The sequence below is a fragment of the Primulina eburnea genome, chromosome 13, assembly GCF_022965805.1.
Source record: "Primulina eburnea isolate SZY01 chromosome 13, ASM2296580v1, whole genome shotgun sequence".
Lineage (NCBI taxonomy): Eukaryota > Viridiplantae > Streptophyta > Magnoliopsida > Lamiales > Gesneriaceae > Primulina > Primulina eburnea.
In genome coordinates, this window is record NC_133113.1 from 31,145,712 (window position 1) to 31,172,637 (window position 26,926).

A 26,926-nucleotide genomic window follows, 5' to 3' on the forward strand; every position below is an offset into this window, starting at 1 on the left:
GTTCTATTTTATTGAAATCAAAATCTTGATTTATTTTTTATTTAAAAAAAAAATCTTTGATTTATTAATTTACTCTGAAAGTATAAATATGTTCCTTTATTACATTATTAATCCATTGAATTATTTATTACTTTAAAAAAATTAATAATTATGTTGTGAAAAAGTAAAAATTTACGGTAAAAAGTAAAAATCTCAAACTCTCAAAATTATCAAACTACACACTTTATAATATTTTTCTCTCAACTCAATTGTTATTTCATTCACAAATGAGTGCTCTATTTATAGAGTTTCATATACAAATATTCCAAAATAAATTACCTCATTACATACATCATCACACACTAATTTTCAATATTCAACACCTAATTTTACCTAATTTTCAACATTCAACATTCAACATACATATTTTAATATTATATTTTCAACACTCCCCCTTGTGATGATGATCATAATGATTGTCTTCATTACGTGTTTTTATACTGCCTCGTTAAAAACCTTACTTGGAAAAACCCATTGGGATAAAAACCATAGTAAGGGAAAAAGAGTGCAGTCACGTAAACTCCCCCTGATGTTGACATGAACAGTTCTTCACAAATTTCGTAGATTGCGCATCCCAATATTATATATGTGCTTTCTGAATATTGACGTAGGAAGTGCCTTTGTGAAGAGATCTGATGAGTTTTCACTTGATCGAATGTGACGAACATCAATACATTTATTCTTCTCAAGCTCCTTGGTGAATGCGAAGAACTTAGGAGGAATATGTTTAGTTCTGTCGCTTTTTATGTATCCTTCTTTCATTTGAGCAACACATGCAGCATTATCTTCATATAGTATTACAGGTTTCTCGTCGAATGATAATCCGCATGAAATTTGGATATGTTGGGTCATTGATTTTAACCACACACATTCACGGCTTGCTTCATGTAGTGCAATAATCTCGGCATGATTTGATGAAGTTGTTACTAGTGTTTGTTTCTGTGAACGTCAAGAAATTGCAGTGCCTCCACGAGTAAATACATATCCAGTTTGGGAACGTGCCTTGTGTGGATCAGATAAGTATCCAGCATCAGCATAACCAATTATACTTGGATTAGCATCTTTTGAATACAAAAGTCCCAAGTCTGTCGTTCCTCGTAGATAACGGAATATATGTTTAATTCCGTTCCAGTGTCTCTTTGTTGGATATGTGCTAAATCTTGCCAACAGATTCACGGCAAAAGATATATCAGGCCTTGTACAATTTGTAAGGTACATAAGGGCACCGATGGCACTTAGATATGGTACTTCTGGACCAAGAATATATTCATCATCTTCACATGGACGGAATGGATCTTTTTCTATGTTTAATGATCTAACAACCATTGGAGTACTTAAAGGATTTGCTTTATCCATATTAAAACGTTTAAGAATCTTTTCTGTATAATTTGTCTGGTGAACAAACATTCCACATTCTTTTTGTTCGATTTGCAAACCCAGACAATACTTGGTTTTTCCAAGATCCTTCATTTCAAATTCTTCCTTCAAGTATGACACAACTTCTTGAATTTCCTTACTCGTTCCAATGATGTTTAAATCGTCAACATATACAGCAATAATTACGCATCCGGATGTTGTTTTCTTAATGAAAACACAAGGGCATATTGAATTGTTTACATATCCCTTTTTCATCAAATGATCACTTAGTCGATTATACCACATTCGACCTGATTGCTTTAACCCATATAACGATCTTTGTAATTTCACAGAATAACATTCTCTGGGTTTTGAACTTTGTGCTTCAGGCATCTTAAATCCTTCAGGGATTTTCATATATATATTACTATCAAGTGATCCATATAAGTAAGCTGTAACAACATCCATAAGACGCATTTCTAAATTTTCAGATACCGCCAAGCTAATCAAATACCGAAACGTAATTGCATCCATCACAGGAGAATACGTTTCTTCATAATCAATTCCAGGCCTTTGAGAAAAACCTTGTGCAACAAGTCGAGCTTTAAATCTTACTATTTCATTTTTCTCATTTCGCTTTCGAATAAAAACCCATTTGTATCCAACAGGTTTTACACCTTCAGGTGTAAGGACTATAGGTCCAAAAACATTACGTTTATTTAGCGAATCTAATTCAACCTGGATGGCATCTTTCCATTTTATCCAATCCTGCCGATTTTTACATTCACCAAAAGATTTTGGTTCATGATCTTCGTTATCATTTATGATGTCGATTGCCACATTATAAGAAAATATATCATCAATTTCATCTATATCTTTTCGGTTCCATATTTTTCCAGTATTAATGTAATTGATAGAGATTTCATGATTCTCGTCAGTTTGTGGTTCTGACAGAACATTTTCATCATCATGTGTTTCTTCAGGAACACCATTCTCTATTTTGTGATCATCATGTGTTTCTTCAGAAACATCATTCTTTATTTTGTGATCATCGTGTTTCTCTATGAATTTTCTTTTTCGAGGATTTTTATCCTTGGAACCGACTGGCCTTCCACGCTTCAGGCGTTTAATGACATCATGAGTATCTTCCATTTGTTTCTTTGGAATTTCAATTCGAGCAGGGGCATTTGCAGCATGTATATATGATTTAGTTACCCCTTTTGTGTCTGCAAATGCATCTGGTATTTGATTTGCTATTCTTTGCAAGTGCACAATTTGCTGTACATCTTTTTCACATTGTTTTGTTCTTGGATCCATATGTAACAATGATGATACATACCACGAAATTTCCTTTTCGGTATGTTTCTGTTCTCCCCCTAACATTGGGAAGATTTCCTCATTAAAATGACAATCAGCAAAACGTGCTGTGAACACGTCTCCTGTCTGAGGTTCAAGATATCGAATGATTGATGGACTATCATAACCGATATAAATTCCAACCTTTCTTTGAGGTCCCATTTTCTTTCGTTGCGGTGGTGCAATAGGCACATACACCATACATCCAAAAATTCTCAGATGAGAAATGTCTGGTTCTTGACCAAATGCAAGCTGTAATGGGGAGTATTTATGATATGCACTTGGTCTGATGCGAATTAATGCAGCGGCATGTAAAATTGCATGTCCCCATATAGAAATAGGGAGTTTTGTTTTCATAATCATTGGTCTAGCAATCATTTGCAGACGTTTAATCAATGATTCAGCCAATCCATTCTGTGTATGTACATGAGCAACAGGATGCTCAACAATGATTCCCATAGACATACAATAATCATTGAAAGTCTGGGAAGTAAATTCACCAGCATTATCAAGTCTAATTTTCTTGATTGTATAATCGGGAAATTGATTCCTCAATTTTATTATTTGAGCAAGTAATCTTGCAAATGCAACATTTCGAGTTGACAATAAACATACATGTGACCATCTGCTGGAGGCATCAATCAATACCATAAAGTATCTGAATGGACCACATGGTGGATGGATTGGTCCACAAATATCACCCTGAATACGTTCAAGAAACATTGGTGATTCAGTTTGGATTTTGCCTGGTGATGGTCTTATAATAAGTTTTCCGAGAGAACAAGCTTTACATTGAAACTTATTATTCTGAAAGATCTTCTGGTCTTTCAACGGATGACCATGTGTATTTTCTATAATTCTTCGCATCATTGTTGAACCAGGATGTCCCAATCGATCATGCCAATTGGTTAATATCGAAGAATTATCAACTACCATGTTTGATTCAATGGGACTTATATGTGTATAATGCAATCCAGTAGGGAGCATTGGTAATTTTTCAATCACATATTTCTTTCCTGATTTATATGTGATAAGACACATATATTTCTCATTCCTTTCATTCATTGTTTGAGTATCATACCCATGGGAATATATATCATTAAAACTCAACAAATTTCTTTTCGATTGTGGTGAATATAAAGCATCATTGATCAAAAATTTTGTACCATTAGGTAACAAAAATTGTGCTTTACCACATCCTTTAATCAAGTCTACAGGACCTGATATTGTATTCACCGTTGTTTTTGTTGGTTTTAGTTCCAAGAAATATCTTTTATCTCGGAGGATAGTGTGCGTTGTACCACTATCGGGTATGCAAACTTCAGCTTTGCTCATAGCATTTTCCATATTTGAACTTCAAAAAAATATGCAATGAAATAAATTACTGGCAATATATATTTAAATATAACACATATCATAATTATACAATAAAACATTATTTTATGAATACATGAAAAACAAATTATTGTACATTTATATTCTACCACTATATTGTTCATTTTCAGAAAAATCATTGAGAAAATCTGCAGCATCAAAATTGTTCATTTCTATCCCACCAACATGTTGATCATTTCCAGAGAAATCATTCATAAAATCACCAGCATCAAGATGAGTTGAATCACTCAAACGGTCACTGCGTTCAGTGAAGTTGGTCTCCTTTTCTTTCCCCTTTAATGATTCTTTATAAAGTTTACAAAGGTGCTCAGGGGCTCGACAAACTTTGGACCAATGTCCTGGAGTACCACATCTGTAACAAGAACTTTCATATCTTTTTGAGTGATTCTCATTAACACTTGTATTCTCATGATGCCTTTTCTGTGGATGGTTTGGGACGCTCTTTTGAGATGAGTTATAAAAATAACTATCTCTATTATTTTCAAAACCACGGCCTCGACCACGACCACGGCCAAATCCACGTCCACGTCCACGTCCACGACCTCGACCTCGACCTCGACCAAAATCTTGTCTTTGAATTTGATTTTGGTTCCGAGGTTTAAATTCATTTTTATTTACAGCATTTACTTCGGGAAATGCTGTTGATCCAGTGGGTCGGGACTGATGATTTCTCACTAGAAGCTCGTTGTTCTTTTCCGCCACAAGAAGACAGGCGATGAGTTCAGAATATCTGGCAAATCCACGTACTCTATATTGTTGCTGTAGAGTAATATTTGATGCATGAAATGTGGAAAATGTTTTTTCAAGCATCTCAGATTCAGTAATCTCATGGCCACAAAATTTCAATTGCGAGATTATTCTATACATCGCCGAATTGTAATCACTGACTTTTTTAAAGTCTTGGAATCTTAATGTATTCCATTCATCCCGGGCGGTCGGAAGTATAACTTCTCTTATATGTTCAAATCTTTCTTTTAATCCCTTCCACAAAGCCATGTGATTTTTTTCAGTCAGATATTCACATTTCAATCCATCGTCGAGATGTCGACGTAAAAATATTATGGCTCTTGCCTTTTCTTGTGACGTGCATATGCCATTTTCTTTAATGGTCTCGCTTAGACCCAATGACTCGAGATGCATTTCTACATCTAGAGTCCATGACATATAATTTTTCCCAGTAATGTCAAGAGCGATGAATTCGAGCTTTGTCAAGTTTGCCATGGTGGTACTAAAAATCACGATGCATTTTATTAGTTAATGAATATTGCAATACAAAGTAATGGATAAACAACAAGTACAAGTATTCGTAAAAATAAAGAAAACACACGAGGAGGATATTCTCCGATAAATACAAGACTCGTGAGTATGATAACTAAAATAATTAAAAATAATCTTGCGAAAGCCATCTTCTTTTTTCTCCGAAAATTTGATGAAGAATAATTTTTAGAGAAGAAGAGAAAGTTGGGGTGATTGAATGAGTTTGAGAGATCATATTTATAGGGCAAAAACTAGCCGTTTTGTTACCGTTTATGACCGTTGGTGAATAAAAGAATAAATGTATGTATTTGTATAATTTTATGGTAATAATATGGTATATATAATATTAGACATGTTTAAATAATTATATATATCATATCATAATATTATAACGACTGTCATAATTTATTTTGTTTAAAAACCTTATAGGCTTTTATACTTGTCGTATCCCTTGCCGGGAGTGTGGGATGTCGTCTTAACATCCTCCCAGGATTTATAACAAGTTTATGAAAAATTTATTTTATTATTTCTAATAATAACATTATATTGTATATTAAATAAATACACAATAAATAAATAACAGTAAAATAAATATAATTACTTTTGTTACCTTTTTCTTCTGTTTGGAGCTTGGAAAAGTATGTAGGACTTTTAGAGCTTCGTGCTGATAACGTGTTGTGAAAAAGTAAAAATTTACGGTAAAAAGTAAAAATCTCAAACTCTCAAAATTATCAAACTACACACTTTATAATATTTTTCTCTCAACTCAATTGTTATTTCATTCACAAATGAGTGCTCTATTTATAGAGTTTCATATACAAATATTCCAAAATAAATTACCTCATTACATACATCATCACACACTAATTTTCAATATTCAACACCTAATTTTACCTAATTTTCAACATTCAACATTCAACATACATATTTTAATATTATATTTTCAACAAATTAATCCTTTTTTCCAGAATAAATCAAATAATATATATAAGCATGAGAATCTTCAGTTTGCTTGGTTCAATTAGATTTATTTTAGTTTTTATTTAAAATTTATTCCATTTTTTTTATTTTTACATATATTTTAAAGTCGAGTTGCTTGATATACGTCCCACCATAATTTTCCTTCACGTGAGAGGACACGACTCCAGGGAGGAACCAACGCTAGGATTCGAGCTACGATGTCTACAAGCTGTTCGTTCAGGTGGATAATTTATATACGTATGTTTTGTCGAAAGTGTTGACGTTATATCAGTGTCATTTTTTTTAAAAAAATTAGTTATTTTCTTATCGAGAGTATTCATGTGATAACGCACACGTCAATATCATGTTGGTACCAGATTAATGCCACACAAATTGACTAACTTTTTTTTAAAAAAAAAAACAAAAATTACGAATTAAAACTGAAATTTGATAATAAATAAAAATAAAAATCACAAAAATTATAATTTCTCAATAAGAGTGATTGATGACTTTAGCTTTTTTAAAACAATTTAAAAACTTTTATTTAAAAAAGAATATGTCTTTTATAAGACGGTCTCATGAATATTTATCTGTGAGACGAGTCAATTATACTGATATTCACAATAAAAAGTAATAAAAATAATATTTTTTTATGAATGACCCAAATAAGATATTCGTCTTACAAAATACGATCGGTGAAACTGTCTCACACAAATTTTTGCCCTTAAAAAACTAAGTGTTATTTTTTATAATTTTAGCCCTTTTTTATCAATAATGTTGACACACATAAATGTTATATTAGAAAAATTAGTAAAATTCTAAAGAAAATGAAAATTTGTATAATAAAATTGAAATCTGAGAACGTAAAATATAAAAATTGTAAATATAAATATTTAAGAAAAAAACCTGAAACTAGTGCTAAAAGCCTAAAACCCTCGGTCGATTTCCACCCAGCAAGCAGACATTAATGGTGATCTCCAAGTTTCACTCCATGAACTTCTTCTTCCCCCAGACCCCACTCCCCACGCAAACATCCCCAGCCCCACCCCAACAACTAACACTCCACCCATCAAAACACATACCATTCCCGCTATCTGTCCAACCCAAAACTCAGTTCTTGATCCACACAACCCTGCTAAAGCATCCCGGCAAAACCCAGTACCAAGAAGACAAAGAAAGCCCATCTCAGCATTTAAAAAATCATGGTTCTTTATCCGTTGCTTTCCCTGCACTTGAATTCGCCAACACCCTCTTCTTCAATTCGGCTTACAATGTTCAAGTGATAGTGCGAGATGATGAGCCCGAAGACAGGCTGATCGGTAGGTTCCGTAGGGAGGTCTTTAAGGCGGGTGTTATACAAGAAAGTAAGCGGAGAAGGTTCTTCGAAACCACTCAAGAGAAAAGGAAGAGAAAGTTCAGGGAGGCCGCTAAGCGCAACAGAAAAAGGTCACATTTTTTTAATCTGATTATTGGAAAAGAAGATGGTAGTGAATGATGGTCATGGATATATGTGTGTATATGCAGTTTCTTTGCTGATTGATGAGTTTTGTTGTGTTGATTGTCGAATTTAAGGTTTAACGTGTGGGCGGAGCCGGAGAGGAGTCTATTCCCATGGCCATCCCTTTGCTCCACTTTGTGAAGCTAATTGTCATTGAAGAAAGATTTCCTTAGATACACTTGTACTTTTCTTATGAGCTAAAAATGATGGTGCAAGGCTGCAAGCAAATCTTGCGCTCATTAAAGAATTGAGACTTATGTATGGAGCATTGTTAAATTACTGGTTTTGGCTTTCATTTAAAGTTTACGAGCCAAAAGAAGAAGTCTGATGCTGAAAGCACGTAATTCCAAGTGTGCCACTCCTGCTCGTTGGTTCTACTAAAATATTAACTTGGTTTATTATTGAGCTCTCACTGAGTTTTTACCGTTTATACTTGGATTATTGCTGCTCCTTTTTACTTAATTTTTTCTAGGCTTCATCATGTCTCAAACCAGACAAAGGCATGTTTTGGGTTTTGTTTTTTTGGAATACTGTAAATGGTTAGATTGGTAGGTAGACAAAATCAAGGCCGAAAGTGGACTCAGCTCTTTAATATTTTCTAAAGTATTCCAGTGCATTCAACCTTTGTAAAAGTTACGGTTGATTTGTTAAGATTGTCTTTAACACGTAATTCATATTCTATCTACTTTACTTCTCATTCATTTACTGAATTTTAAAACATCATTTCTTGGTAATTAGGCAACCGCAATCCAAGGCATCACGAGAGGACAAAGCCGAGGTTCTAAAGAAGAAGGATGATCCTGAAGATGATAACTGGGAGTTTTTTTACGTGGATCTACCGTACTGTTGAGCTGCACTACATAATGCTAAACAAGCAACCTGAAAGCAGATTGCTGCTTGTAATAGAAAACTTTACGGAAAGTATTCCGTCTGGTAGCAGAACTGATTGTTCACAACCAGGAAGGTTTTTGTTGTTTCCCCGAGTGTGACTCCTACAGTCATATGAAAGCTTTATAATTCTCAAAATCTTGATTTATGGTGAAATGAATGTTTCGGAACTTCATGATGGCATAATCTTTTTATCTTAGACAGATCGAGATGGCTTGTGCAAAATGCTTTTGCTTAGATCGTTGTCAGGCAATGTTTTCTGAAGTTCTGGAGAAACCGCCTGACTTTTTTGTTTTGTGTCTGGCCTTGGTTAAATTTTGCTAATTCTTGCCGAGCTTAGTTAAAAAAAATTGGGCTCATATCTGTTGAAGGTTGCTTACTTTGATTGATTCTGAACGTTTAAACAACTGTTTCAAGTTTATGGATAATTATAATGTAGATGCAAATTTTCGAGGAACCTAAGTTGATGAAGCTCCATATTAGTCAAATCGATCATTTATAAGCACGGGGTAATAAAAAAGACAAGTTGATTGTATTAACTCTCAAGTCGATGAAGCTCCATATTAGTCGATGAAGCTCCATATTAGCTCAGGTACTTTCAAGGAACCTAAATTGATGAAGCTCCATATTAGTCGACACTGGATATACGACAGAGTTGTTGGGACAAATGGTTTCCATCTTGCTGAGGAGAACTTCATGGAGATTAGTAAATTCACGTGTTTTGAGGATGTTAGACTTCTTCAGATTCAGCAGTTACCATAGGTTTCAATTTCATGATTCAGATTCCGGGTGGGAGAAGCCTGTTTCGTGTATTAAGAACGTGATTAATTTGCTTGATCATGTGAAACCTGGTGGAGTTGAAGCACGCATTGTGATGGCCGGACCAGAAACGGAGACTTCATCAGAAAATGGAAATCCTAGATTATCTTCAAGTTTATTTATAGGTCTTTCTGCACGAGGTTCTGATTCTTGCAGACAACTGATTTGGGATTTGTACGTATGTGCATCATTTATCAATATATCTCCATTCTCATTCCATTTCAAATTACATAATTTTCACAAAAATTGAAGTTTCAATTATATATGTGAAATCATCCTCCCTCCTACATACCCTCCATTCAAAATCAGAGACTCGGCCCTCATAATTATACAGAAAAATGACTAAAATCATGAAACTAAAAATCTATGCATCATATATAATTCTTATAAACTTCACAATGGAGATATCGAGCAACATCCGTGTGGTCTCATGTATCAAGATTTACGTTTCTCCTTCCTAAAAGTAACAAGAGAGATGGGAGAATGAAATTTAGTTTTGTCCTTGAGCCGCGACTGCAAAAGTCCTGCTAGACGTAGCACCTCGAGAACAACCACTCGCCCATGAAGGAAATTTTGCAAGTGAGATACCGTGCCTGCTTCACATCAGAATATGACACGAATCATTTTGAAAAGAATAAGAAACAAGGTTCAGGTATCAACGTATGGAAAATATCTTCACTTCCTAATGCGAGAAACGTTCAACGAGCCCAAGGAACAAGATAGCCCATCATCGGGAAGAATCTGATCAATCCATTTCTTCTTCTAACCGATTATTTGATGTACTGGGAGTGCTTTGCTGTTCAACTCCTTCATCTTCATCCATTTTCATGAATAATCCGAGTTGCTCCAATGGATTACCACTTGCCTGAAATTTAAAACTATCAAAACCAATTTGAGAGTTTTCAGGGCTTGCGTCTTCTACTAAACCGCTCTGCAGGTGCTCATCTGGAGCAGATCTAAACATTTCCAGATCTTCCATGAATCGACTATTCTCATTAATATCAACAGTCTTCTCCATCTGTCAAGAACTTATGGCTCAAGTAAAGAATGGGAAAACTTAAGACTCCATATTTTCAACTTCCCACTAAAACTTGTCATTGTACCTTCTGTAGAGCCAGGCGTGCTGCTTCCCTTTCAAGTTCTCTCTTCCTTCTAACCTCCTCTTCTGCTTTGGCTTCAGCTCTCTTTCTATTTTCTTCTAAAGCCTTGGCTTCCGCTTGTAAACGAGATTTCTCTGAAAACAAGTCCACACTATCAAATATTTAACGAAATAAGTCAACATTTCACTTCTTTCAGAAACCAAGTAGGGCAAACACAGGAAATGTTGAGAGGGAGCGAGACTGGCTAAAGGAGAGCCGCCTCAACAGATTATGTGGGATAAACTCGTTTTTTTATTAAAAAAAAAACATACACGAGATTTTTAAAAAACATTCCTTCCGAGTAAAGGCCAGGGGGGCCACTGCATATAACTAATGCTCATCAATACATTTTCAATAAAACCAAACCTTCTCTTCTCCACCTTTCAAGCTCCTCCCTCTCACCCTTTAGCTTCCCTGTGCCTGGTGTTTCGCCCTAAAATAATTTTAACAGTTAGAATCACGTTAAACATCGATAAGGTAAAAAAATCAACAAGCCATAAAATTAACAAGCCATAAAATTAACAAGCAATCGAACCATACCTTTTCAAGATTATTCTCTTGGACTTTAAGAATAATGTCGGCAAATCTGCTTCTCAATATAGCTGCACGGTAAAGCTTATCAGGGGAGACTGGCCTGTCATGTGGAACACTCTCCTCTGAAATGTCACGGCATCTTGGTCAGATGATTCCACACAACAAATTGAAAATTGTTTTCTTCATCGCTTACCCTCTTGATGACAATTAGGTTCATTAGAGGTCACAATTGAAGAAAAATTTTGCTCAGTGTGCCCATTCAAGCAATCTGAAGAAATCTCGGAACATACAACTATATCAGAACGTAAAACAGAAGACTTAGACAAATATGCTCACAAAATTCACATATCCTCGACCACCCACCATATGACTCCTTGAGGTCAGTTTTCTTTGGCTCTGGTATAGAAGCTACAGCTACCTGGCATCATCAAAAGAAAGGGAAAACATCACAAGCCGACATTACAAGGAGAAAAGGCAGGAAAAAAAAATGAATGGGTAAAAGAATTACCAAATTTGAAGTATACCTTTGATGCGCCTGCTTCAGCTGAGTCTTTGGAACCATCTGCTTCGCCTGCAGACAAGCCTTCAGATTCTGAATCTGGGTGGACAAAAGTCAAGGTAAAAAAGAACAATTAAGTCTCAAATCTATTGTTTACATTCTCTTTTAATAGATGAATCCGGTGTGTAACAAAAAATAAGAAGACATACAGAATGGCATATTGAGGAACAAAATGTACAAAAACGACCATAATAGATACAGAAACTATATGAACTAAAATGTTAGCAAGCCACTGACGCAAGACATGCACCTAACATTTCTTCATACACCATCAAGAATCAAGATAACGTCCGCATAAAAAAAGATACATTACAAGAACGTATGGATAGACAGACAGATGGAAAGATAAACATTTATGTGTGTAGAGAGAGAGAGAGCAAACATCAATTAGATAGTAAAAACATGTAAAACAAGCAAAGGCATGCTTGTAAAAGCCATCTCCCACAGAACTTATAATCCTTGTTTACTAGATTTTAGTTAGATAGCATTAGAATATAAATGGAAAACAGCCAAGAATTAGAATTTAGAATTTAGCACTCGGAAGTTGAAACAATAAATCAGACAACATATTACCATTTAATGTTTAAAATCTTGATTTCATACATGACAAAGAAATGCAGTGAACTTGTTTAAGAAAAACTGGAAAATACTTGCATATCCTTTCTTTTCTAGCATTGATCCAGATCCATGGAGTTAAGTTGCTCTAAGCACTTGAAAAAGGAGTGTTGGCAAAAGAAAATAACATAAACCAACACTCTGGTATGAGCTATAGCCAAAAAAAGGAAGGACGTATATCAAATTTCTCAACAAAAACCATGCTTCTCAACTAAATCAAATTTCAGCCATGTGTTAATTAATTGCCAATCATTTCTCACACGTAACAGTCTCTAAAGACATCACAACAGGAAAAATAAAAAAAATAGACGCACAAGAAATTGATATGATTATAAATTGTTTAGGCGTGAGCTCCAAAACGAGGGCACACAACGGAAAAATATCAAGTCCATTGAAATCATAAAACTAGCTTAACAATTAAGGCAAGTTACACGTGAGAAATGGCTTTAAAATGCTGCATGGTTTTGAATTAAAGCCTAGTCGGTAAAAAATTTGAACTTGACAACTATATCCCAATAACTATTCAAGATCAAACAATTTTCCCTTTAAACTATGAAAGTTCCGACCCTCTGATTACTCTGCTTGAATTTACAAAGAAATAACAGTTTTAATGGTTGGTGGTAGATCATCAAATCTGACAAATGCTTCACATCTAGGGCCAGCCGTGGAGACAAGATTGCAATCGATTTCCAGAAAACGAACTTGACGCCCCAAAGGTGTGGCATTCATCTTTAGTTTGCCAAAACGATTTGACAAGTTCTAAAGTAGCTGAAGAGAGATCGTCAAACCACTTTAACAAGTGGACAGTTAGGGTTTCAGAAGAACAAATAGAAAGTTTCCAAACTCCAGGACATATAGATGGCAATGGAATAAATAAGCACGCTTTCAGGGTTGGAAATGAAAAGGAAGAGAATAGTACATATACAGATCACTTGTCCAAGTCAAGGGAAATACAATAACACAATTCAAATACTTAAACTCGGATGAAAATACATGATGACCTTGTGAACGCTTAAGAAATAATGCAATCAAATCAATAAATACAGCCTATATATTTATCGTTCACCAGATATCAATCAGAGAATAAATGCTGAAACTGAGGGTCAAGGATGGAAACAAAGTAACAAACCACTGGATGAGGAGTGAGAACCGCTACTGGAGCTACTTGAACTATCGTCTTTGGTGTTTCTTTGTGCAGTATCCTTATCAATCTCCATGTTAGTAAGATTTGAGTCAAGTGGCAGATCATTTCCACAAATATCCACATCCTCATCATCTGGTGCGTTGCCTTAATTTATATATGTAAGAATGTGAAACAAATCAATACCAAAACGAGCCCCAAAATACAACTAAATCACATCTCATGATGCAGATTCATTGGAGAAAAGATAATCACCTGTGAGAGGCTGGATATATGGATTGCTAAAACCAGACTCATTGGGTATCTGTAAAGACATAAACACCAAAACTGAGGCAATACAAAACATGCATCACATGAAAACTCACGAAATCATGAATTCATATGCTGATATAGACCTCAACTTCACCCAGCGTTTGATTTTTCTCCTTGTTTTGCAGATAATCATCCAAAAGTTTCCGTAGCGAGAACAGGGTATCATCATTGAGAGTCCCGATGTCAATTTCAATCTCATCTTCGATCACTTGACCTCCTCCATTCAAAGTGCTTTCTTTCAAAAAATCAATAATATTTTCAGGTAATTCTTCCAGCAATGCTTCCACCTCCTCACCCAATCTTTTCTTCTCAATATCAGTCATCACCCGCTTTTCTGTTTTTCGATTGAGCTTGTTCTCGGTAGGAGCAATTTTTTGCTTCTTCGCAGGAGGCATGGAAGCGATTTCAGATTCTATGACAACACTAGATTTGGAAGGTGTGGATGCATCTGTTGATGCAGGAATCTTCTTCTCGATTGATTTCCATCTTGATTCAAAGAACCGACTCAAAGTGGCGGCATAAATATGAACAGCATTTCCAGGCGAGTTATAGGTCATCGCATTTTTAAAGGTGAGCCTTACATCGGCAGCAAATTCCAATGGACTGGAATACTGATTTGAAAGTAACTTCATTTTCACTGTGCCCAAATCCATTGGATACTTTATCACAGAGTAGTAATCTGGAATATTCGATTCTACAATATCGACGGGCTTATTGAAAATCCAAGCATTTTTCTGTTTCATGACATTTTTCAACAACGCCTCACACTGCTTCGTCAACACGTCAAAATTGGTATTCTTACGTGCAGACTGCTTCACCGACTCAAATCGTCTTCCAGCCAGTGGCCCACCTTTTGTGCGTGATCCATTTCTTCCGGAAGGAATTTTTTTTTGGCTTGCTGCCACAGCCTTTTTACTCTTAGACATAGGAACACTTTCCACTAAACCAGGTCTCTTTGGAACAGTATAATTGCCATGAACATTAGAAGCAGGTGAAAACACTTCGGAATCTAATCCCAAAGAATAGAACTTCCTCTGAAACAACCTAACTAGTTCGAGCTCACTTTTCAATTTCACCACCAAATCCCTTTTCTCCAACTGTGACATTCTAGACAATGAGAAAGTCCGTATAGGCACGCCAAACCTGTCATAGTCATCCACATTCAATTTAATGCACTTGCTTTTTGGTGCACAAGAATCCTCTGATGCTGTTAAATCTTGCTCAACCCGGCCTAAGCTTCCAAAGCCTTCTGATTCCGCCATTGCCTCCGCCCCATATTCATAATCAGGCACAAACCGAGAAGAATATCCTTTCGTCCCTTTCAGTGGTTTCCGCACCATATCGCCAAAATTATCTCCAAGCTGTAAATTTCAAGAACAGTGTTAAACATAAATAAGCCTCCAAATTCTGAGCATGTCAACTCAGCCCCGTTAAAAACTCTCCCTCAATAATAAAAACCAAACTTTCAATCAAGTTTCAAATTGACAAAATATCAATCTGAGCCAATTTCAACGTACATGCACACAACAACAAAAAATCCCAACGTCTAACTTTCAACAAGTATATCATCAAATTTTGATAATCTTTTGTTCCCCACTAAAGAACGGTAGCCCCATTCGTTTCTTTGTCGAATATCATTCAATACTCAAATCAAATAAACGAATGACCAACAACACACATCAAACAGGAAACCAAAAACCCATATCAAAATTCGATATCTTGATGTCAGGTTCGGTGAAAAGAAAGCGTAATCAAAACCCTAGGCATGAAAATCACGAAATTGGCATCGGTAACCAAACGTCGGATTTCAAGAGAAACAAGGAGAGTACGACAGCAGGTCGGGATTCGTTGTGTAAGAGAATTGGTCGACAAAATATAAAAATTAAATTAAAGATTTTGAATTCGTAAATAAAAAGTGGGGAAAAAAGACAAAGAAGAGAAAAGGAACCCTACCTTCAGACCTCAACACAGAGCACGCGGAGAGAGAGAGAGAGAGAGAGAGACTTTCGAGTTGCGATGCGTTTGTGATGGCTTGTATTTATAGGAGAGAGTTGCCTTTTAAGTCCTTCTGTCTATGAAAATCCTGACCGCATATCTTTGCGCTGTCAATTCTAACGGCTGAACGTCGCCGAAAATATTATTATCCAGATCCAACGGCTGCCGACTTTGTAAGAGTTTCAATAAAATATCTAACATCGTATGCTATTTTCATTATTCTTCAGATAAATTCAAATTAAAACGATTATTTTGATAATTTATGATTTTGTTCACTAAATTTTTAGGCTAAAAGTTATATGATTATTTGAATCTTAGATAAGATTGGAATAATTTTTGTTCACAAAAATTCATGAGAAACGATCTTACAGATCAATTTTCTAAGATGAATATTTTATTTAGGTTATTCATTAAAAAATATTATTTTTATGTTAAAATTATTATTTTTTATTGTAAATATAGTTGGGTGGACTTATCTCATGAATAATGATTTATGAGACTGTCTCACATTAGACTTACTCATCTTTGTTTGAGTTTTAAACTTAGATAAACTTGAGATAATCTTGGTGAATTAGTGTGAATAGAGTTTTGTTTAACCAAAATTTTAAATAAAAAAAGAAAAGAAATTCATATGAGATGGTCTCACATGTCAATTTTGTTATATTGATCTTCAACTCGACCAGTTTTATAAAAAAACTACTTTTATGTCAAAATATTATTTTTTATTACAATATGTCTCATGAATATAGAATCGTGAAAGTGTCTCACAATAAACCTATTATAAAAACATAATTTGTGAGGCGAGTCAACCTTTAGTGATACCACCGGTTATATTCGAGTCGTCTTAGGTCTGAAAACTGTATATATTCGGGTCATCTTAAGTCTGGGTCATGTTTAGTCGTGGATGCTTAGAGGAAGCCAAGCTCGGGTAGTCTAGCTAGTATACGGTGGTCCACATCCCAGTTATGGATCTGGGCATCCGGGTACAGAAGTCATCTTCGAGATCCCAAGTATGGAACACCACGACTTAATCATCATTAGACTAATAATTAGGGATGACAACAGGTCGAGTTTGGCCAAACTCATGACCCGGCCCATTAATAAATTAGGACCCGATCCCGCCCACCATTTTTTAGAGCCGCTTCGCCTAAAATTTCTACGTAGACCCGTAAACCCGCTATACATTTAATTAAAAAAAATTTAAATAATTGTATATAATATATAAATATATATACAATATGTGATATATGTATATAAATTCAGGGTACATTTATGTATGTAAAGTATGCATATATAAATATGTATGGCGGGTTCACCCAAACATGATACTCGCTCGAGATCAGTCATTTGACCCATTGACTAATACACATTTGATGAATCTTGATGTATGGTCACATTGCCTCTATAAATATAATATCAAGACCATCAACAAACAAGTGTATGAAAAACAGAGAGAGAAAGATAGGACACACTCAATTCATATTAGCTTACAAGAAGCAACCAGCCCATATTTGAAGGAACACTTCATCGTGTTATCAGTTTAGATTAGAAGCACAATTCCCTCAGTGTGTGAGAACGCTTTCGTTTTGTATTCATATATCAGTTATCGTACACGCACATACCATCATTCACATAAACACATAGAATAAAGCGTATTGGAAAGTTGAACGAGTCTTGCACAAAGACATTAAACTTGTGTACGTAGTCTTTGAAACATAGACGTTAAACAAGTGTTGGCTGAAAAGGTGATGCCTTCAATCTAGACTAGGAGTTCAGATTAGGCAGTAGCGTAAATCCTAAGCTTAGTGAGTTTGTACAAGATGTTGTATAAATCAAAATCTTCTAGTGAAACTTATCCGATGTGGTAAAAGGGGTGACGTAGAAGCAGTTGAAGTCTTTGAACATCCGTAAACATATATTGTTTATTTAACTGTTTAACTATTATTTTTAAACTGATTTGATCAGTTCGAGCTGATATAAGTTCAGTTCTCACTATAACTGAACTGATATAAGCAAGAACTGACCCCTCTTATTTCAGTTAATCAGTTTACACAAGCTAAAAGCTTTAACTGATCAACTTTCTTACGAAGGATACTTCAAGTAATTTTCCCTTCGTTTTAAACCAAATTTGATTTAATTCACCAGTAAATATTATGTTTGAAGCACGCTCGTAGGTTCCCAGAACTAATCATAAACATACGCCCTTTCGGGGACTTAGAGTCTTCGCTGAGATTTACCCCCATCATTTCAAGCTCATGCAAAGTAGATCTAATAACAAATGTAACTGATCAGCCCAATTGTGGTATTGTCTGATTTGGCTCGTAGCCTCACGGTTTTAAAACGCGTTACAAGTATTCGTCACACACATTTAAATGCTCGGCATCTTTCTCGTGTTTGGCGAAGTGAGATTTCGCCTAAGAGACTCTTAGCCCTTTTTCACGACTCAGCGTCCCCGCTAAGGTTCGCCCCATCATCCCAAACTCACGCGGAGTTGCTATGATACCAAATATAACGGTCCATCACACTTGTGATATTATCCATTTTAGCTCGTGGCCTCACGACTTTAAAACTCGTCGCAAGGAGTTGTCATACATTCATTTTAATGTCAAACATTTCTCCCGTAGTTTGACGACGTGAGATTTCGCCTAAGGACCCTTTCAATCCTCTTCGAGACTAATAGTACTCGTTGAGGTTTGCTCAATCATTCCAAGCCCATCCAAAGTCGTTCTTATATCAAATATAACGGTCTAACTCCCTTATAATATTATTTGCTTTAATTTGGGAACCCACGGCTTTAAAACGTTTTACAAGAGGTCGACACACTCATTTAAATGTGTGCTCGATATGTCATCATCCTGTAGTGAATTAATAAGCACTAGAGAATCGGATTCAAGGATTATTTGTAAAAAATGTCTCTTTTATCCAACTAAATGCCCTCCCTAATTCCGAACGCTTCAGCTATCAAATATTTGCCCCCGCTTAATAAGATGTCTAGCTCCGTTCTGCCTGCCTGTTGAAGATTTGCATGGGCATCGGAAACGGAACCAATAATATTCCTTCCTCGGTATTTTGAATTCGAAATCAAATTAATAATAAGATCCACAAACCATTGTTTTCTATGCATAATTATGTATTCAGTTTTCTTTAATGTAAAAAGGGTTTACTCTAAAATCAAGTTTTTTTTACATGAATCAATCAAAGATATATGACCAGAATGATTTCAAAATCAAAATGTGAGGATGTCCAAGGCCATTATTTATTCATTATCAATTAGCACACAACATTAACTCGAATGTTCATGGAAGAACAAATACAAACACGATGCTACATAAAGTAGGAAATCCAGCAAATTAAAAAAGTAATTTAAAGCTTGGAGGATCCCGTGGGATGATGGACGACAATGTGATTATAAGCATCAAGAGTCAGAAAATCATCCAGAGTGGAAGAAATGCATTGCCTCGTGAAAATCTTGCTAGCTTCAACATACATTCCCTTCTTGAACTTCTCCTTCCCAACTTCCCTCTCGATCCTCCCCATCTCCTCCTCCACCACTCTCCCGAATAGGTCCCGGCTCACCCTCACGCCCAGCCCGTCCCCATCCAACTCCGCTCCGTATTTCAGCCACTGCCAGTTCTGAACTCGGCTTATCTCAGCCGTGGCGGCGTCTTCCATGAGATTGTAGAGTGGGACGGATCCCGTGCCCGTGAGCCAAGCGGCCATATATTGGATCCCCACTCGGGTGTTGAGTCGGAGGCCTTCCAGGGTCCTGACGCCCCTTGGGATTTGTAGGAGGTCGTCCTCGGTGATGTGGGCCGCGTCTTCGCGTTTCATGGAATGGATTTGGTTGGCTTTGTTGTGCATGTTGTCGGTGAAGACTTCCATGATGGCTGGGATCAGGCCCGGGTGAGCTGCCCAGGTTCCATCATGCCCTGCTTTCACTTCTCTTAGCTTGTCCTTTCTGACTAAATCAAGTGCAGCCTCGTTCGCCTTTGGGTCATCTCGGATTGGGATCTGAGCTGCCTGATATCATGTGCACGACTTTCAATAAATCAAATGACAATATAAACGAATCAATAATCCTGATATATGATCGGGGATGACACATACCATGCCTCCCATTGCGTGGACTCCCCGCCGGTGACATGTTCGGATTAGTAAATCCGAGTAACTTCTCATGAAGTGTTGCGTCATGCCGACTTGAACTCGGTCAGGCAGCAGGCGATCAGGGTGAGCCTGAAATGTCTTGATGTAGCTGAAGATGTAATCCCATCTGCCGCAGTTCAAGCCTGCCGAATGTTCTCTCAGCTCGTACAGAATCTCGTCCATTTGAAACACTGCCGGGAGTGTTTCGACCAGAACAGTCGCTCTTATGCTGCCCTTCTCGATTCCAGCCATTTTTTCAGCTCTCTCGAATACACTGTTCCATATTTTCGCTTCCCTGATTCAACAACAAAACGCAATAGTAAGCCTTTCTTATGTCAATGTTCTCTAGAAGGATAACATTGAAAAAGAGAACGAAGGAGTAATTATATATTAACCTGGAGTGTTCCATTTTGGGGAGATAGAAGAAGGGTCCAAATCCTTCGCCTTGATTTTTACGAAACGCAGACCAGTTGTGGTAGAAATAAAGGCCAAAATCAAGGAGACAACCAGTGACAGGCTCCCCATCGATAAAGACGTGAGACTCGGGGAGATGCCAGCCTCGAGGTCGAACGAAAAGCTTGGCTATGTTTCGATCATTGAGCTTGTAAACTCTGTTTCTGGCTTCGTCGTTGAACCTTATGGTTCCATTCACGGCATCCTTCAAGTTTACGTGACCACGCACAAGGTTTTCCCAGCTTGGAGAAAGAGCATCTTCAAAATCAGCCTACACATAAACAAATTCACAAAAAAAAAAAGAGAAAGAAAAGATTCAATGGTCGAACATATAGATAATCTTCGATGTGCATTTACTCAACTCACCATAAAAACCTTAGCTCCAGAATTCAGTGCATTGATGATCATCTTCCTCTCGACGGGCCCCGTGATCTCCACCCTCCGATCATCCACCGCCGGAGGCGGCGGTGCGCAAATCCACTCCGCTTCCCTCACGTACTTGGTGGCCGGATCAAAACCCGGCAACGCCCCATTATTATACCTCATCTTCGCGTCCTTTCTACACTCCATCGCATACTTAATATGCCCCCTGAACTCTCTCTGCAAACCAGCCACAAATTGCATGGCATCCTTCGTGAGAATTCTAGCAAACTCCGCATCGTATCTTCCCCTGATATCCACTCCTTCGGGCACATCGTAACCCACGAAAGGCTTCCTTCCTTTCGAAGGAGCTGATTCAATTTCGAAACCCACCATTGTTTTTTGTTTTAAAATCAAATCTCTAGAGTGAAATGCATGGTGGCAGAATGGGATATATTTAAAGGGTTACGGCCTACGGGGATAGATACGAAGGATTTCGTCGTCATGGCCCGAAAATGGACATGTTTTTTGGATCTATGCGCGTCGGATGATGCAAAAAGTTGATCTAGATCGAGGATAAATGCAAAATAAAGGAAAGAAAGAAGGTGGTATGGGATTTTGCTTTGAACTATGTGCCCTGCCTCGGGAGATGAGGTTTATTGAAGATATATCGGATTGTCAATTGAATTCATATACTGGGCCACTGGCTCAAAATTATTATTTCTTTAAATGAGAAAATGCATGTTAAAAATGGAGTGGGTCTCATGTTAGACCGTCTCACGGATCATAATATGTGAGACAGATCAATCCTACTCATATTCATTATTTCATTATAAAAAGTAATACTTTTAACATAAAAAATAATAATTTTTCATGGGTGACTCAAATAAGAGATCGGTCTCACAAATACGATCTATAAGACCATTTCACACAAGTTTTCGCCTTAAAAATGTAGTATTTTTTGAATATTAGTAAATTGGGAAAGGCTGCCTATGAACTTTTCATCGTTTATGAGTTCTACATTTTTAATATAATAAATATCAAGTCTAGCGAGAGCAACCGGACATTATGATTTGGACCCGATTTCGGTTCGACAAAAATTTCAAATATGTTCGAGTTCAATTCGAATTTGAGTACAAATAATTGAGTACAAATAAAATATTTTAGTCGGTTCGAAAAGTTTATAAATAAACTGAATTCGTTTACAACAGTGACTGGTGTGACCATGATCTGATTTTCTAGTTGTAGATTTTTGTCCTTGAAAGCTTGAATTTGATTTGAACTGAAAATATGTCAAGATTGCAAAACTGTACCATTTTGTAGAAATATAATAATCAAAACAACGGCTCCTACACTGATTCTTTACCAACTTGATCGTAAATCTTATCCGAAAATATATTTTTCATTGCTAAAGTTAATGTAAAAATAAGTGTTAATCACAAATATTTCGGTTACAAGAAACAAATTTAATTTTAATTACGAATATTTTATATATCATGTGGAATTGTTAAATCCTTGAACTCATTTATGATCACAATTATTTCTTACCCATCACCTTCTTTAGAATTTCAGAAGCTTGTCAATTATTTATTTATCAACAATTATATTTTGATTTGTTTATTTATATTATTGATATTAATAGTTCCAATGATAAAATCATATTACAATTAATACATAAGAAAACTACACAATTAATAAAGTTCGCCCCTACTTTCTTCATCGTGTCAACGGATAGAGATTTTGGTGGGCTTTTCCGGCCAGTTTTGTAGATGAAGACGGAGAATTGAACCGTCTCCACTATATGTATACAATTACTTGACTCATTTAAAATAATAATAGTCAAATATTCTTTCAAATTCCGAAAACTAGATAAGAGACATTTTATTGTTTTGAAATTATTTCTGAATATGGTTTAAACAGTCGATGATTTTGAAAAACAACTTCAAGGCAAAATTATATATGATATTACCAAATAACATACACGAAATAAAAAGTCCTACCAAGTAGCAAACACGATACATAAACTCAATATTCCATAATAGCAAAAGCGGAATCGACATTCCATAAAATGGGGTCACAGGTAAATATAAATTTTCAAACGATGAAGATCTTACCACAGTTCATTCGCTCATATCATTTCTCAGACTTCTTTTTCTTCCTTTTTCCTCCGTCAACAGCTACAGCAGCATCAACCTCCATCTCATCTTTCCTCTTCTTTTTCTTCTTTTTTGCAGTCCCATCTCCTGCATTTGCATCGTTCTTTTCCTCCAGTTCCTCTTGTTCCGTCTTTCGTTTCTCCTTTTTCTTCTTCTTTTCAGTTTTAGGCTTGTCTTTGGCATCTCCATTCATAAAAGCTGCAGGCTCATCCTCTATCAAAGATTGCACAGATGAAAAAGGGTTTATGAGCGTGCCGTATATAGGGAAAAATAAAGATTAAAGCAAACACGAGATATTTCCTAAGCTGTGGAAGCACAGATATGCGCTACCAAATTAGGCCTTTACCCCTTCCTTTTTATGTACATTCTCTTTCTCACAAGCATCTAGAACCATTCAGAAACCGAAGGCCTATAGACGCTTATCCATGCAATAAATTGACACTTCATTTGCGAGATATTATCTTTACATAGAGAAGTAGTCAGATGCGTCCAAACCTTTGCTCTCAACAGTTGTGATTGCAGATTTCATCACATCAATGTTTTTACGAGGAGCAACCCCTTTATCATAAAAGTCTAGCCGCTCTTCGACTTGTTCACGAAGTTTTTCTCCAAAAGCACTGGTACTTTTCTCTGCATCATAAAATTATGCCTCTGTTCATCAACAGCCCGATGGCATGCACAAGACCAGTTCAGATCAATCAACGTGTAAAGAAAAAAATTACTTGCCTAGGAAACAGTCAATACGAGAAGCAATAGAGCACTTGTTTGCAAGATAACGAGCCATTCGACCTTTGTTCCGAGCAGATGCACGCCCAATAAAGGAAGAATGGAATATAAGACCATACTTTGGAGTGTTCCCACGAGTTTTCAACGCTCTGCATAAATTATCAGGTAAAGCCAGGAAATGAAAAATTGAAAAAAAAAATCACCTAATTATAATAGACATCAAAACTGTTTAAGCAAATAATGAAAACAATGAATCAACACACATGCAAACAATATGAAACTACCTAAAGAGAGCCTTCTCAGCACCAAGAATCTGAAGAGTGGAAGAAGGGCATTTTGCCAAGTTTGTGAGACTACCAGCATGGGAAATCAAACGTGCACCTACAACTTCACCAATAAGAGCAGCCAAATTAGGCGCTATGTCATTCATTTTGGAAACCAGATAATCGTACAGCTTTTTCCTGTACTCAGCAAGGTCAATCACCCTTTGAGCAAATTGCTTGACATTAATCAAGTCTATTTGGGACAAATCCTGTCCTGAAAACATAAAGAAAACAGATCAGTATTAGATACAGCATGGATTCAAAGACCAAGTGCAATCAGAAACTGTACCCATGGATGCTTTGGCAGCCTCTATGATCTCCTTTGCTTTATCTTCATCCCCAACTATGTCTGTCAGGTCTGATAAGTTGACCTCAGATAACTTTGATTTATTCTCCACATATTTTGCGACTTTGGCATACAGAAAGTTGTCATTCACAATCTTTGCTAATTCAGGAAAATGCCACGAGTACCATTCTCTGCAGGAAAAAGAAGAAATACGCCCCATATTTAATCATCGTATGTTACTAAACGCAAACAGCAAAAAACTAAAATGGATTGCTGATGAACTAATAACCATCCAATCCAGTAAAGGCAAGGCCTAGAATATATAATTAACATACTGCAAACACACCCAAACTAGCCAAGTTCAAAACTGACCTTGCTCTCATGGAGAATGAATTTATATCTTTATCAAGAGTATCAAGGAGAAAGATAGCCTGAATAACCATATTGTCTACACGATTCACATTGAACTTCACCTTGGCTCTGCTGTAACTATGACCCAGTCCAAGTTGTGCTTTTTCCAGATCACCGGGCTATTCATATTTAAAAGGATTAAAGATAAATCAAATACATGCTTTTTTTTACACAACAAAGTATTCAAATCAAGAAAAAGGTATTGAAATTCACCAACCTTAAGGTTCTCAATAAATCGATCAAAATGTAATCGCACACCCCGAACAATCTCAAGAATAAACTCATTGCTTTGGCACGGAATCTTAGTTACTTCATAAATATTTGATCCAAGCTTTGGCTCAGCCACTCCTAAGCTGAACTTTGGCTTCTTACCCTCCTTGACTTTTGGAAGGGTGAGCTCCAAAAAATTCCTCAGCTCATCGGTCATTTGCCCTGAACTCACGTAAACAGCAAACAAACAGTATTATTGTACACTTCAGCAATCTCAGCAATCGCACTCTAAAATAAAAACAAAAATTCTCCCTACTTCCCAGAGAACAAAAAATAAAAAAAGTCAGGTATGCGTGCCTCTTTTTTCGCACAAAAAAAAAATCATTAAAAAGGCGCGGGAAGTCGACAGCCCATAGGTTCTAATCCACAACACTCCATTCCCACCTCATTTCAAAAACCCTCTAAAATTTACGTTACCCGCTAGCTCCTTGAATTCTTTGGATGAGAATATGCTTACATCACGCATTAACCACACAAAAAAAATCACACTATTCCTCACAACCAATGAGAACCGTCCAAAAAAATGAAAGCAACAAAGCCTTTTCACCTTCAGAGATTGCGTTACATTGGTTCAGAGCATCAAGCGCAGAATCATAAGGGCTAAAAGCGGCCAGCTTAACAACCTTCCCGAACCGGTTCAGGTCCGATATAGAGCTCCTAACCGCCTCCGTATTCTGCCCAATTTCATCAATCCCATGCACCAAGAACAGCCCATATCCGGAAGCTGACTCGTACAACACGTACAGAGCCATTTCCCTCTCCCTCTCTATCACCACAGGAATATCGTTCACGACGGATGGCTGGGGGCGCTGAAGGGAAGTTAGGGTTTAACTAAGGTCCCACTAAAGAACATATCAAAAAATTATTTCACATTACCCATTTCCCAATTATTATTATATTTATTGTTGTTATTTTCTTTTTTTAAAACATAATATGGACACGTAATAATAAATTTTTATATGCTAAAATAATAAAAATAAATTATAGAATATGTTTTTGTGAGAAAGTTTTATAGATATTTATTCATGATACGAAATTATGTCTATATTTATAATAAAAAAATAATATTTATAACATTAAAATAATTTTTTTCCCGCTCATCTAAATAATTTTTTGTGTGTGTAAATTTAAAATAGTCATAAAACTCCAAGAAAAAGCCCATATTAGCCAAGGGTGTAATTATTTCCAAAGTTGGAAGAAACCCAGCTATTTTAATTTAAATTTTATATTTAAAAAACTCTCATTTTTTAAAAAATTAATAGAATTGTAAAACTCTTTATCTCTGAAAAAAAAAATATCTTGAAAGACATTGGAGTCCACAAAAGACTACCGATTAACACAAAAATTCTTCTGAGCTGTTCTACATATTAATTTTGTAAGATATAGTTTCAACTTAATTCGATTCATGAAAATATATTATTTTTTATGCTAAAAGTATCAATTTTCACTTGAAGTATGAATCAGATTGATCTATCTTATGAAAATAGATTCGTGAGACGATTTCATAATAGATATTTTCATTGATTAAACGTTTTAGTAAACAAAGTTAAATTTTATTTAAAAAATTTATGCTACAAACACAATCTAATATAAGAAACAAATAAAATGTATTTTTAAAAAGTGATTTCTTGTATATTTATTTAGAAATATAAAATATGAAATATATATTATCATATGTACCTAGAGCACATGAATTAGCAGCTACATATATGAGGACACATGAACATCCATTTTAAAAATGATTAAATCTTTTGTGTAATGATCTAATAAATTTATATTCGTGAGACGAGTTAATTTGATTCAAAATACAATAAAAAACAATAGTTTTGAGATAAAATAAATAAATTTTTTCACTCAGATCGACATATATTTTTAATAACTTAACTAATAAAAAAATAATACTTTTGTAGTAAAAATAATTATTTTGACATGAAA

At 35.9% G+C, this 26,926-nt stretch overlaps 3 protein-coding genes across 4 annotated transcripts; all 3 read right to left on the reverse strand.

Annotated features, from left to right (window-relative positions):
• Positions 1 to 9,921: 9,921 nt before the first annotated feature.
• LOC140809707 (transcription factor GTE10-like) lies at positions 9,922 to 15,884 on the reverse strand. 2 transcript variants are annotated; one of them, XM_073167419.1, is made up of 11 exons: positions 15,822 to 15,884; positions 13,952 to 15,229; positions 13,812 to 13,860; positions 13,545 to 13,703; positions 11,766 to 11,839; positions 11,605 to 11,659; positions 11,435 to 11,509; positions 11,248 to 11,363; positions 11,074 to 11,140; positions 10,672 to 10,802; positions 9,922 to 10,586 (listed from the first exon to the last, which is right to left on the reverse strand). In XM_073167419.1, the coding sequence occupies exons 2-11, from the start codon at positions 15,206 to 15,208 to the stop codon at positions 10,314 to 10,316; spliced, it is 2,256 nt and encodes a 751-aa protein (XP_073023520.1). In that variant the 5' UTR covers positions 15,209 to 15,229; positions 15,822 to 15,884; the 3' UTR covers positions 9,922 to 10,313. The 2 variants fall into 2 exon arrangements, with proteins under 2 accessions (XP_073023520.1, XP_073023519.1); XM_073167418.1 differs by having other exon boundaries at positions 11,435 to 11,533.
• Positions 15,885 to 19,133: 3,249 nt separating this feature from the next.
• On the reverse strand, positions 19,134 to 21,441 carry LOC140809549 (malate synthase, glyoxysomal-like). Its single transcript, XM_073167205.1, has 4 exons — positions 20,826 to 21,441; positions 20,402 to 20,730; positions 19,971 to 20,301; positions 19,134 to 19,883 (listed from the first exon to the last, which is right to left on the reverse strand). The coding sequence occupies exons 1-4, from the start codon at positions 21,213 to 21,215 to the stop codon at positions 19,227 to 19,229; spliced, it is 1,707 nt and encodes a 568-aa protein (XP_073023306.1). The 5' UTR covers positions 21,216 to 21,441; the 3' UTR covers positions 19,134 to 19,226.
• Positions 21,442 to 22,760: 1,319 nt separating this feature from the next.
• LOC140809528 (nucleolar protein 56-like) lies at positions 22,761 to 25,838 on the reverse strand. Its single transcript, XM_073167182.1, has 8 exons — positions 25,539 to 25,838; positions 24,939 to 25,153; positions 24,683 to 24,840; positions 24,314 to 24,501; positions 23,986 to 24,238; positions 23,702 to 23,850; positions 23,471 to 23,605; positions 22,761 to 23,188 (listed from the first exon to the last, which is right to left on the reverse strand). The coding sequence occupies exons 1-8, from the start codon at positions 25,741 to 25,743 to the stop codon at positions 22,953 to 22,955; spliced, it is 1,539 nt and encodes a 512-aa protein (XP_073023283.1). The 5' UTR covers positions 25,744 to 25,838; the 3' UTR covers positions 22,761 to 22,952.
• Positions 25,839 to 26,926: the final 1,088 nt, after the last annotated feature.

Bases quoted from the DNA above. Each gene is read 5' to 3' on its own strand.
- LOC140809707 (XM_073167418.1), bottom strand. From the start codon at position 15,208: ATGGTGCGGAAACCACTGAAAGGGACGAAAGGATATTCTTCTCGGTTT. The intron at 13,861-13,951 runs GTCTATATCAGC...ATGTCTTTACAG, and splicing joins AAACGCTGGGTGAAGTTGAG to ATACCCAATGAGTCTGGTTT. The intron at 11,364-11,434 runs GTAAGCGATGAA...GTGACATTTCAG, and splicing joins ACCTAATTGTCATCAAGAGG to AGGAGAGTGTTCCACATGAC.
- LOC140809549 (XM_073167205.1), bottom strand. From the start codon at position 21,215: ATGGTGGGTTTCGAAATTGAATCAGCTCCTTCGAAAGGAAGGAAGCCT. The intron at 20,731-20,825 runs GTGAGTTGAGTA...GTTTATGTGTAG, and splicing joins CTGGAGCTAAGGTTTTTATG to GCTGATTTTGAAGATGCTCT. The intron at 20,302-20,401 runs GTTAATATATAA...TTGTTGAATCAG, and splicing joins CCCAAAATGGAACACTCCAG to GGAAGCGAAAATATGGAACA.
- LOC140809528 (XM_073167182.1), bottom strand. From the start codon at position 25,743: ATGGCTCTGTACGTGTTGTACGAGTCAGCTTCCGGATATGGGCTGTTC. The intron at 24,239-24,313 runs GTACAGTTTCTG...TTATGTTTTCAG, and splicing joins GGCTGCCAAAGCATCCATGG to GACAGGATTTGTCCCAAATA. The intron at 23,851-23,985 runs GTAGTTTCATAT...TAATTTATGCAG, and splicing joins GCTGAGAAGGCTCTCTTTAG to AGCGTTGAAAACTCGTGGGA.